Genomic DNA, 12099 nt, shown 5'->3' with positions numbered 1-12099 from the left:
AGCGGGAGCCGAGCGGGGAAACCTCCCCGCGCAGAGGGAGGCCCAGGGACCCGTGCCCCCGACGGGCGCGCCGCCTGCGAGCCGGCGGCCGGGACCCCGCGGGGAACGCGCTCCTGCCAGCCCCGGCGCGCCTGGCAGCCCTTGGGGAGACGCACACCCGCCACGGGCTTCGGGGCCAGCCCACGGCGAGCCGTCGTCCGCAGACCCCCAGTGACGGACCGGGGCCGGGAGGCGGGACGGCACTCCGGGACGGGCCCCGGCCTCCCCGCGGGCGGCCCGGCTCAGGGCCCAGGCGCGCCCGGGACTGGGGCGCCCGGAGGAGAGGGGCCGGGAGAACCGTCTCTGGCGACAACGCCCCGCTCGGCGTCTATGGGCCGGCTCATGAGGCGGGGCCTCCACTCCAGCGGGAGGAGGCCCCCGCGGAGTCAGCGCCGGATGGCTCTGCGCCTGTGCCGCGTCCGGGGGCCAGGGACAGGGCCAGACGAGAGGCAGGCCGGTCAGAGAGGCCAGAGGCAGCGCTGTCCCCAGGCGCGAAGCGCTCACTTCCAAGCAGCAGCCCCAGGAGAACCGGTCCCGGAGGCCTGGGGGCGTCCCTCAGGGCCAGAGCCCCGCCGCCCCTCAGGACCGGGCGTCCGCAGAGGAGCGGGGCCGGGCGGGGTGGCTGCGGGCCAGGGGCAGCCAGAGCACCGCAGTGTAGCAGGCCCTGGAGCCCCAGGTCGCTACGGGCCTGCAGCCCCTGAGGCAGAATGGCTCACTGAGGGCCTGTCCTACACCCGGCTCCTTGTGCACCACGTCTGCGCAGGTGGAGGGGCCGGCGCTGTCCTGCAGTTCTGTGCCGCTTCTGCAGTGGCCACTGCAGCAGCCCAGGGACACAGCTTACCAGCTCAGCCACCCCACAGAGCCAGTCCCGAGGAGCCTCTGTGACCTGAGACGAACTCCAACGTGAATTCCAATGCTGGCATCCACATCTAGACTAGAAAGTTATTTCATGCCTTTTGTATGGTCAAGGGGCCTGGAAGCGAAGGGAACTCCGAGAAAGGAAGCCTCTTCTGTCCTGGAGGTCTCAGGCCTGCATTTAATTGGTGGGAACCTTCTGGAGGAAGAGGATGCTTCCTGGTTTGCTGGGAGTGGTGGCTCCAGATGTGTGCTGGCTCATGTTGCCAGAAAGCTACTTGTGTTTGAAATCAGTTTCAAGATGAACCCTCCCTTCTCTCGTGTGACCTCTGTGTAAATTAGCCCATGCCTCCTTCCTGCCCCACCATCTGGCAGGATCCTTCAGAGACTCAGCGGGAGCGCGTCCAGGTGACTGCATCTTGTGCTCATCTATCCTAGCCACTGGGAGTCTTTTGCTGGCAAGCGGCAGGAGTCCAACCTGAGCCTGGGGGTGGGAGTCTGTCGGGTGGAAGCAGGCGGTCCCACACCACCAAGCCCCGGGAGTCCCTGCCGCCTCCGGACTTGGCGAGGGCTCACAGCACCTCTTGTCTGTGCTTCCTTCTTCACGTTGCCTTCATTCTTTGGACCACAAGGGGCAATCTGTCGGCTTCTGCACATGGCAGGGAACATGGCCCCCACCATTGTCCTCAAGTTGACATCTTGTTTCACCTCCAGCAGCTCCTGCTACTATGCAGGGATTAACGCGAATGTTCCTTGATCTCAGGATTACAAAAACCAAAATCCAGAGAAAGGCTGATTATCTTTGTGCTGGGCCAGTTCTTAAACCAAGCTACCCTGGCAGGGGCCAGGGTGACCTTCAGTCACGCGGCTGGGCCCACCCAACCTGTGGAGACTGCATTCCCAAGGAAGAATAATTGATCCAGGCTGCCAACCCAAGACTTGACTCTTTAAAAGTAACATGTATCTATTGAACACTTGCTGTGTACACATTAGCATGCCAAGCTGTGTTTGGCATCCTGTATTTAAACATGTAACTGATCGCTAAATGCCTGTGTCTTCTCTTATACAACAGATGTGTGTCCACAAAACTCTATGAATCTCAAATGTTATTTCACAGGCAGTAGAGGAAATTGATATTTTAAAAATCCAGGCTATAGAAATCCTCTTGTCAAATGAAGAGCCTATGTAATGCTAGTAATTATCTGATTTATCTAGTTTGTCCAAGATGAATATGGCAATTGTAAAAAACATATTGCAATTTATTAAGTCATTCATCCAACAAGCATTTATTGAGCACTTGCTATGTACCAGAGAGTGACTGGATGTAATGAGATGCTGAGGACCCTCCAGGAGCTCTTTCTTTTATCAAGGGAGGCCGGTGAGGGGGCTCGTGACAGTACCAGGTGACTGGGGTACCCGGAGGCCCCACAGCCTGTGGAATGCAGTCTAGGGAAACCATTGCTGTAGTCTGGGTGAGGCAGCAAGGCCTGCAGCAAGGCAGTGTCCGCAGAACGGCTGGTTCAGGAAGCATCAGACTGGAACTGGGGTGGGCAGATTGTGAAGGAGAGGAAGACAGTGAAGATAGCGCTCTGGGCTGGGACAAGGCACGTTGGAGGTGCCAACACCTCATTCAGGCACAGATTGCTCTTGGAAAGGTGGAACTCTCCTCTCGGCAGCTGTTTGGGAGGCACCCGGAGCTGCATCTGACATGCAGGACACTCTGGCTCCTTCCCTGGGATCCATGTTGTTGCCGAAGCATTGTGTTTGTGTTCTTGTTTTGATGGTGTCAGTCTTCAGTCTCACATTTGGTGCAACTGGACGGCCTTTGCTTGTGGCCAGAGGAAAGGAGTAGAGAATCATCTGTGATGGGTTTTTACTGGAAACTTTTGATTTTTAAATGTGGGCTATACATAGTTAAAAAGAGTCATTTTCCATCTACATTTGCACTCAAAGCTCCTGTCACTTCCATTTAATATATGCCTCAGCAAAGTGCCCTTTATAGAAATGGGAAAAAAATCATCATGGCATATAGTCATTCTATCAGTCAAACTGCCTTCAGCTTCATTAAAAAAGTCCAGGCCCTCATATCCAAGTCAATGTGCCACTGGCCATAAAGGCCTTCTTCACATATTTATTAATTTCTTATTTTATTTTATTTTAAAGACATGGGGTACAGTTCAGAATTAGGTATACAAGTGGTCATCATACAGGTAAAGTTTGGGCTTCCTTTTGGTCCCCTCTTTGCTTGGTTTGAGATCAGGAACCCTAGTTGATGTTGTGTTTCCCCTCCCACCCCACCCTTCTTCACATATTTAAAGAGCTAAATCAGTTATTTCCAGAACCTCACAAGGCAATTGGACAAAGAGTACGACTGGGCAATTCACAAAAGAAGAAATACAAATGGCCAAAACATATGTCAAAAGTATTTAACCTCATTACAAGTTAAAACAGAATAGACTTTTCCTTCGGTACCAAATTAACAAAGTTGAAAAACAGGTTAATGGCTGTTCTTGATGAGGCTATGGGTAAATGAACTTCTCATGACATCAGTAAGAAAGTAAATTGGCACATTTTTTTCTGGGAACAGCTTTACAATATCAGTCAAAGCCTTAACATATTGTATATCTTTAATCTAGTAATTCTAATTTGAGGATTATCATAAGAAAATCACTTATGCGCAAGGATGTTCACATCAATATTCGTTATAATAAAATCTAGAAATAATCTAGTCATCTAATGGGATTTCAAAAATAAGTTATAGTACAGCCATATGCTGGACAGATACACTGCCATTATAATCATGTTGTAGAAGAATATTTAATTAGAGAAAACCACTCATGACATATTAAGTAGAAAGCACATTCAAGAGGCATGGCTCCAGTTGTTGGCTCTGGGTTGTTAGATTATGGGTAATTTTTATTTTCTCACTTATGCTTTCTAGTATTTTCCAAATTGTGAAAAATGACTCTATGTTTATTTGGAAAAACTTACACAGAATTAAATATACACACACACTCTTTAAAGAGCCGTCATGTGAAAACACCGGCCGTATGTTCCATTCTGACTTGACATAATGAAGAGCTTTCTAGGCATTAGAGGTGATTCACGGAGGAACACACAGGCTTCCTCCAGAAGTCGGAGACTCTGTTGTGGGAATCTTGCAGAAAGTCTTCATGTGCTGGGTGATTCGCTTGATTGGATGAAAGGTCAGTTTATCCTTTTACAATCCAAGATCCATTTACTGTCACTGGCACTGAGGAATCCAGCTGTCTGTTTGATTAAATATAGTGCTTAGAACTCATTACATCAATAGCTGTCAAACTTTTACTGACCAAGATCCATAACTACAGATACATTTTACAATATCATGACCCAGTAAACATATACACAGGACAAAAAGCTGTGTGATGAAACACCCTTCCTGTGATGACACACTCTGATATTTTCTGTGGTGCTGAATTTTAATTTTTTTAAATGCTGGTTGTGGCCTACTAAATTGGTTTCACAATGTAGTTTGCAACCTGCAATTTGAAAATTCCTGTACTAGCACCCTGGAGCCTCGCCATGGTGCTGACCTTAGTTTACCAGGCTGCCTCCCTGCCTCTGGTTGCCTCCAAGTGAGGCTGGCCGGGATGGCATCACTTCTGCAGCCATTTTCTCTGGGACAAGGATCTGCTGTATTGGCAGTTACTTACTTTTTGACAGTGTTGGGTCTTGGGGTGAGATGTATCCACAATTCCTATATATACAAATACATTCTTATACAAAGCTTTTAAAAAGCACTTAACAACAATCTTGGTCAATAGTGTTTTCACCACTAAGTACTTAGCTGACTCGCTTGCCTTTTGCTCATGACAAGCCTGAAAATCATCTTATTACCATGAACAATCCTCCAAATTTCCACTTCAGATAATTGCACGAGTTCTATAGTATCTAGCACAGTATGTCCATAAACGAATTTAATTGCCTAGTTCAATTTGAAAGACACAATTTGCAAAATCACTTTTCTGTATTGACCAGGCATTCAGAGAAAAGGGTAAGAGCCTAACAATTTCTTTGTGTTGATGACAGACAAATCATGTTAGAAGACCAAAACCCTCATCTTCAAACTGACTATGAGAGTGCAGTCATGATTAGAGCTGAAGACCTTTTGTTAAAGATTGTAACCTTAGAAATTAATGATTGCAACTAACACTAAAAGCCAAAATAATCGTTGGAAATTCTGGTTCCACAACTCTCTAGCCATGTGGCCTTGGGCAAGCTACAGCATTCTCGTGTATAAAATGCAAGTAATAATAGTACCTGTCCCAGGATTGCTGTGAGGATTAAATGAGCTAAATGTTGAAAAGCACCCAGCCTGGCACATAGTAAGTGCCCACTGGAGTGTTTGTTGTATCAACATGTAAGCAGCACAATATTTTTTGCATTTTACCATCCAGTGGACTGAGAATATTGTTCAAGCTACATGGAAATATTTGCTTTTCTGAAAATATTCTTTTAAAAAATGGGACAACCTTGATTGAATTAAGGGGTTTAAACAAAAATTAAGATATCACTGGAAAGAAATAATAATTTAAACCAAATGTTATTCAAGTCCAGAGGCCCCTGAATAGGCATTCATGGGCAGCACTGAGCTGGACGGGGAAACGTCACTTCTGAGGCTGTTGTGAATTTCCACATGATTCACACATAAGAGTCTTGAAATAACACCTAGCACATGGCATATGCTCAGTAGATGTTAGCCATTATTTTTACAGTCACTTCATTATTGATAACATCAAGATGATGTATATTCTGGGTTTCAGACTGATTAGACAGTGAATGCTGTCAAGCCACTTATCAGTGGACATTGTGTTTTGTCTTTGTGGTAGAGACAAAGACTGGCTACTACAGGCTGCCAGATCCACAGATCTTCAGTGTCCAAGGCCAAAAATAGAAAAACAAAGTGAAAGAAAGTCTTGGCTAGAGAGAGGGACCAATGAAGCAGCATCTTGGAAAAAGTTGTTCTTGAAGGATGAGCCCTTAGCTAGCAAAGACCACCTTTTGGGAGGGGGGCAAGTTGGGTGGAAATCCCATTAGAAATACAGTCAATCAGATGTACTGGTCAAAGAAGAGGACACCGCCAGTGTGTACTGCGCTCCCTGAAGGTTTCCATTCGATTTCCTCCAATCGCTGCCACCTGTCCTGCCTCTCCTCTTCCAGTCTTCCGCAAGAAGCAGCTCTTAATCACCAAGTGTCTTCTCTTGAAACTCAACTGTGCACATACATTCATATGCATTCACTTTTCATAATGGAGAATTTGTTTCTGTTTAAATCGCTGATTACGCCTATGGTTGGACACTTTATTGTTAGTACAGTTTAATACATGTATTCACTTTACTATGTATAACATAAACTTATTACTGTATTTGCTTGGACTTGTGTGGTAACTTACTACTATAAAAGCTTATTTTGCTATGGAAAATTGTCATGGATACAATGTGAAGTTATTATTTTCCTAGTTGCTATTAATCCTTTCTTAGAAGCTCAGACAGACAAGACTTTTAAGCTATAATTCCATCCTGGAATTTTTATAGCTGCTTTGGCAATTTCAGTTTTGCTATAGCATTTCCTAAACTTTTTTCTTGATTTTCGACTACAAATTATCTAACTATCCTATTAAAAACAATTATTTAAAATCCTATGGCAGATTATTGTGTTTTGATTTGTTTTCAGCTCTTTTCGTGGTTACATATTTCAGTATTGTGACTTTTTTTCATAGGGATTTTATAGGTATTTACATTTTACATTTGTATATGCTTTAATCATGGCAGGTATAAATTACTCTAGTTACTAAGAGTTTTTTTTAAACTCGCTACGTATTTTCCTTAAGTCCCATTTGAGCAGGAAAGAAAAAGCAATTCTGAAGTTATCTGAGGATTTTTGTCTGAAAATTAAAACTTATTTCCAAGTTGTCCATTTCTAAGTGCTTTCAAAGAGAGATCAGTTCTACTGTCGATATACTTGTTTGCAAGGTTTATTAAATGTTAAAGGTTCATGTTGAAAAGTCATTAGTCTCATGCTTTTGGACCAGGAGAATGGCTAAACTGCTTTGTTACATAAGTAATCTTATTAATGTAGAAACATTTGTCATTAAAATAGGGATTTTTGTTTTTCAAAATATTTCCACTCTGACCCCCAGATTGTAGTTTTATCACTTGTTATTGGTCCAGCTATGTGCCTGTGATACCAGATCATCAATATCTTCTGTTTTCTTCTTACTTTTATGCAGTAAAAGCTCTGATTAGTCTGTGTGATGATATTATGTTAACTACACACATACACGTGTTTTATCCTTAGGTACATGACCTCTACTGCATTTGTTATTTGAGTTAGATTCTATGCTTCATCTTTTAAAAATGTTTTATATAAATATTACTTTAATTCATTTGATTTCAAAGGAATATATATCTAAATAAAAGGTTGAAGTCATTTAGAATTAATTTGAGATGTAGTTCCAATTGTCCCAGATGCTTCATTTATATTTACCCATACTTGGTAACAATATTAATCCACAAAATAACTTAAAAATCTGCCTTGGATCATTAAATTCATTTGTGCTTCATTACAGGTGTTTAAATAAATTTGACTAACCTATATACTGAGGAACTTGGTTCTTTTTGTGAGCTATACAGTCGTTTGTATATTTTAAAAATATCTCCTCAAGATTGACTTTAATTGAGATGCTTTGAATAAGATCACATTAAGAAACTTTGTTGCAGGGTATTATAACATTGGTGATTAGGTTTTTTTAAATTGGGAAGAAAGATCTTGTGTCCATTGATGTATTAAGACATTAGAAAATATATTAAGAACTGTATCAACCTCTTTATTATAGGAATTCAAGTCATTAAATTGGTGTCATTACAGTGTAGTATAGTAGTATTCTAAACACAGTCTCTTCACCCAACATGTTTTGTTGCTGAGAAACCATTAAGACATTAAATGTTTGGAATTACAGCTGCATTGTATCATCAGATTGCACTTGACTTGTTTACACCACAGTATAGATGGCTGTTGTCTCCATAACTAGAAAAAGGAACCCTGACACAAAAACTGCATTTTGAATAAGCTTTTATCTACTATATAAGATTTTCTGTAGAAATTATTCCAATGAATGTAGTTTCAATTTATTTTATTTTTGTCATATCTAAATCTATTCCAACTCTTCTGGTCTTTTCCATAATGTTCTGTTCTTACAGTCTCATCAACAGAACAAGGATTTTATTTATTTATTTATTTATTTTTTACATGAGCACAGGACCCGCCCCTCCATCTCTCTCTGTTCCACCCACCTGGATTCTTCACCAGATGCGGTTTATCAGCATGCTGCAGTTCCTCTCCAAGCTGCCCTCTGCCTGTGGTGCTTGCCCATTTGAAGGCTTTTCTTCCCCATGTCTTTAGATATCTGTTCTGATATCACCGCCTAAGAAAGGACTTCTGTGACCACTGCATCATACTGTCCCCTTCTCTGACTTCCTGTGTCTCCATCATACTTACAATGAACTGACATTATTTAATGTGCTGTCTGTCTCCAGCACTAGAGTATAATCCCCACAGGTCAAGAGCTTTTTATTTGTTGCTAAGGCCCCGCTGGCCAAGGCAGGTGTTCAGTCCATAGGGTTGCATGACGTTTTTATCATGGAGATCCCCCCCCCCACTTGCTTGTTTCTTGGCAGACCGCTCTGCGACTGGGATTCCTGGACACATTCCTGGCCCATCTGCTGTGTCTGTCAAGTCTCCCTCTCTCCTATGACGGGTGGCAGGGTGTGAGCTTGACTTCCCAACCATGATTCAATACGAACACTCATCTGCCACAACTCTTACCCTGTTGCTGTTTCGGGATTGCCACGCAATCTGGTGGGCATTCATGTTCAGATTCCACGCCAGCACACGGCCCAGAAGTAGGGGTCTGATTACCCAAAGGTGTTTTACCCTCCATCCAGGCGAGGTCCTGTGCCAGGCAAAGTCCCTAAGTGTGTGAGCTAGGATTTCCAGGTGCCCCTTCCGACTTCTCGCCTTGCCAGGGAGCTAGTGCACAGGGACTGCAGCTTCTGCCTCAGCTGGGGTTCACGCCTGGGTCTGGCGCCCTCTGACCTCTTACATCAATCCCCCTCTCCCGACTCAGTCTCCACTTCCCTCGTGGTGCCTGGGAAGCCTACTCTCTTGGTTTCAACCTTACTATGTATTAGAAATAAAACGAATGTCTGTTGTACATGAATTTCTTCTGTCTCTGGTTGGGGGTAGCTTCCCACATCTGCCATTGGTTCTACTGACCATAGGTCCACACGGAGATTGTGTACTTTAGTGCTCTAACTAGAGGGCTGATGTTCCTGTGCCTTCCAAGACACTCACATCCAGGCCTCTGTGGAAGAGCAGTGATGAAGATTTGCACGGTGTTATTAGAGTTGAGGTCTCTGAACATTCCCGCATCTTACAGGAAATAGCAGACATTACATATGAATGAATTCTGTTAAAGTGACCCCCTCATCCATTCCATTCTATTCCAAAGTTCTTTTCTACTACTGCATATTTAATTTTCCTTTTAGCCTTTTAGAAGAGTTTCATCACATGGAAAGTAATTCTAATGGTGATTTTTAAATGAAGTATCTAGAGTGATTGTTTTTGACATGTTTTACTACTTTTAATTCCATTTTAAACCTATTGATCGAGTACTCGGTATACTCACAGGATATGTCTACTAGGTGCTATGGGCTGACTTTATTTTATTCTAAGATATGTTTTTATTTATTTTATTTTCAAGTTGAAATACACAGACTTGGCCAGGCTCAGTGGCTCAGCCTGTAATCCTAGTACTTTGGGAGGCCGAGGCGAGTGGATTGCCTGAGCCCACGGGTTCGAGACCAGACCAGACAACTTGGCGAGACCTCGTATTTACAATAAACAAAAAATTGGCATGGTCACACACACCTGTAGTTCCAGCTACTTGGAGGGCTGAGGCAGAAGAATTGCCAGAGCCCAGCAGATCGATGCTGGGGTAGCCGTAGGTGTGCCATGGCACTCTAGCCTGGGTGACAGAGTGAGACTCCAACTCAAAAAAAAAAAAAAAAAAGAAAGAATGAAATACACAGACTTTACACAGCTGGTTGTGTTTGGGCAAATAAAAGTACAAAGCATTTGTATCACTTCAGAACTTGCCCTCACCCCATCGTATTTTAAACTTTTTCTTTTTTCCTACCAGATGTTAAGACACCCCACCTGGAGTCTAAAGAGCATCCTAGGACTTTTTTGAATACTGGCGACTCCCTGCAGCCCACCAACAGAAACTACTTTGCTAAATTATGGGCCAAACTTTCAGCCAAAAGAAGACCCCCGGTAAGGGAGGGGCGGATGGGGTGAGGCAGCCGTGCTACACACAGTGTCAGGCACAAGGGGACTTGACACTGTGAGACTCATGTTTCCCCCAAAAGACTCACTTTTCACTTCTCTGTGCATCTCTAAGAAAAGGCACTGGCTCTAAAAATAGAATATTCAGTATAAGACTGTGTGAGCACCTTTCCCTGAGCTCCCAGAGGAAACTCTGTCAACTACTCTGTTGCGCAGGAATGGAAAAGCCCTGTGATCCAATGGGTGCAGTAAAAGATGTGTTTCAAGGGGAAACTTGCTGTGTTGCTGGGGCACAATCTTGAGTGTTCATGGGCTGAGCCTAAAAAATGGATCTGCTCAAGAGTCCGTGAGTATCACTTAGCACCACATCAGCCAGCTCCACTGCTTGGGCCCTGCTTAGTTCTTGGCCACATGTAATCGCTCTGTGTGATGCTCTGGGAAGGCCAAGTGGCTCATGTAACTGCAATTGCAGTGTGCCATGGAAGCCACGGATCTTGGTTCTGGCTGTCAAGTTCTTGGCTGTTCTTTAAGGCTCACTTGTCCCAGGCAAATAATTGTATGATCTTCTGAAGTCAGAAGCACAGGCAGCAGTCAGAGGGGTCAGATGGGTTATAGATACTTCAAACAGAAAGTCTTAGGCCGTGGTGTACACAGGCTAGCTGTGCATTCTGTTTTGCCATCGTGCTGCCAGGTGTCCCAGGATGAGGATCAGAGTCCCTGCCTGTCTCCTGTGTGTTCTGTGCATTCTGCTCTGTCCCCATAGTTACCAGGTGTCCTAGGTACAAGCATCAGCATCGACCTCTGTTCTGTGTGTTCTGTAGTCCTTGCTCCTGGCCAGCCTATCCTTCCCAGGCTTCACCCCCATAACTGGAGCACATCTCATTTTTTGACTCCCCATGGCCTCCTCCATGTTCAGCATTCCCAGGACCTTCCCTCTGTCTTTCAGTTCTTGTTGCTGAAGGCCCAGTTTGATTGTTCAAGCCATGCCTTGGAGGTCACAGCCTGTGTGTGTAGTCGCCCGAGTGAGTGCAAAATCATGGCCTCATGGCTCAGACCATGGCTTCTTAGAAACAGAAGAGCTGTGCAAATTTTGAATATTCATATCACGAAATATGTACAGTGACATAAACAAATGTCACACCTGGGATGTATTTCACACACTGTTCAACATTCTGACTCAAAAGAATACATGCTATTTGATTCCATTAATATACAGTTAAAGAACAGGCAATACTAGGTCATAATACTTAGGCATGCATGTTTAAGTGAAATCCTGTGAAGAAGTGGTTACTGTAACAGTCAGGAGAGTGCTCATCTCTGGAGGAGGATGAGGGTGAGAATCTTTGCAAGGGTCTGGAGGGACTGAGGGATGCTGGCATCGTCTGTGGAGTTTAGGAGGCTGCCTGGAATGGTGGAATGTCCCTTGTTCTGTTCATCAGGTGGACAGCCTCAGGGAGTTACTTAACCACTCCGGGAGGGGTAGAATTCCCTGAGGGCTGCAGCTCGGACAGTCAAGGGCAACCTCTAAGGTGGGATCTGAGGGCGAAGCTGAAACCCAGAGCAGACAACGTCTAACCTGGCCATCAGCTGAAGGATTGGAAGAGTGCAAGGAGTCACAGGGGTGGCCCGGTTGGGGTGAGACACAGTCTTCTACCCTGGGCATGAATCTGAGAAAGGTTAACCATGGAGTTAAGGGAAGTATGGCCACGCATGAAAGTTGTGCCTGTGCCTGTGTGACGTTTGGTTGGTGGATGAGCTCACTGTGCTGTTGCTGTTGGATGAGCCTGTGCACGGCCTTGCTCTCACAGCCTCCCTCAC

General features: G+C 44.7%; 1 protein-coding gene across 1 annotated transcript in view; it reads left to right on the top strand.

Annotated features, from left to right (window-relative positions):
* Positions 1 to 12099, top strand: part of LRGUK (leucine rich repeats and guanylate kinase domain containing) — a 97757-nt gene that overhangs the window by 68182 nt on the left and 17476 nt on the right. Inside the window, exon 17 of the mRNA XM_008055333.2 lies at positions 10136 to 10269. Coding sequence (XP_008053524.2) covers positions 10136 to 10269 — 134 coding nt within the window. The remainder of the gene's footprint in view (positions 1 to 10135; positions 10270 to 12099) is intronic.

Source organism: Carlito syrichta, unplaced genomic scaffold, assembly GCF_000164805.1.
Source record: "Carlito syrichta isolate Samal-C Ts95f unplaced genomic scaffold, Tarsius_syrichta-2.0.1 Scaffold301825, whole genome shotgun sequence".
In the NCBI taxonomy this organism is placed as follows: domain Eukaryota; kingdom Metazoa; phylum Chordata; class Mammalia; order Primates; family Tarsiidae; genus Carlito; species Carlito syrichta.
This window is presented reverse-complemented; position numbering and strand designations above follow the sequence as displayed.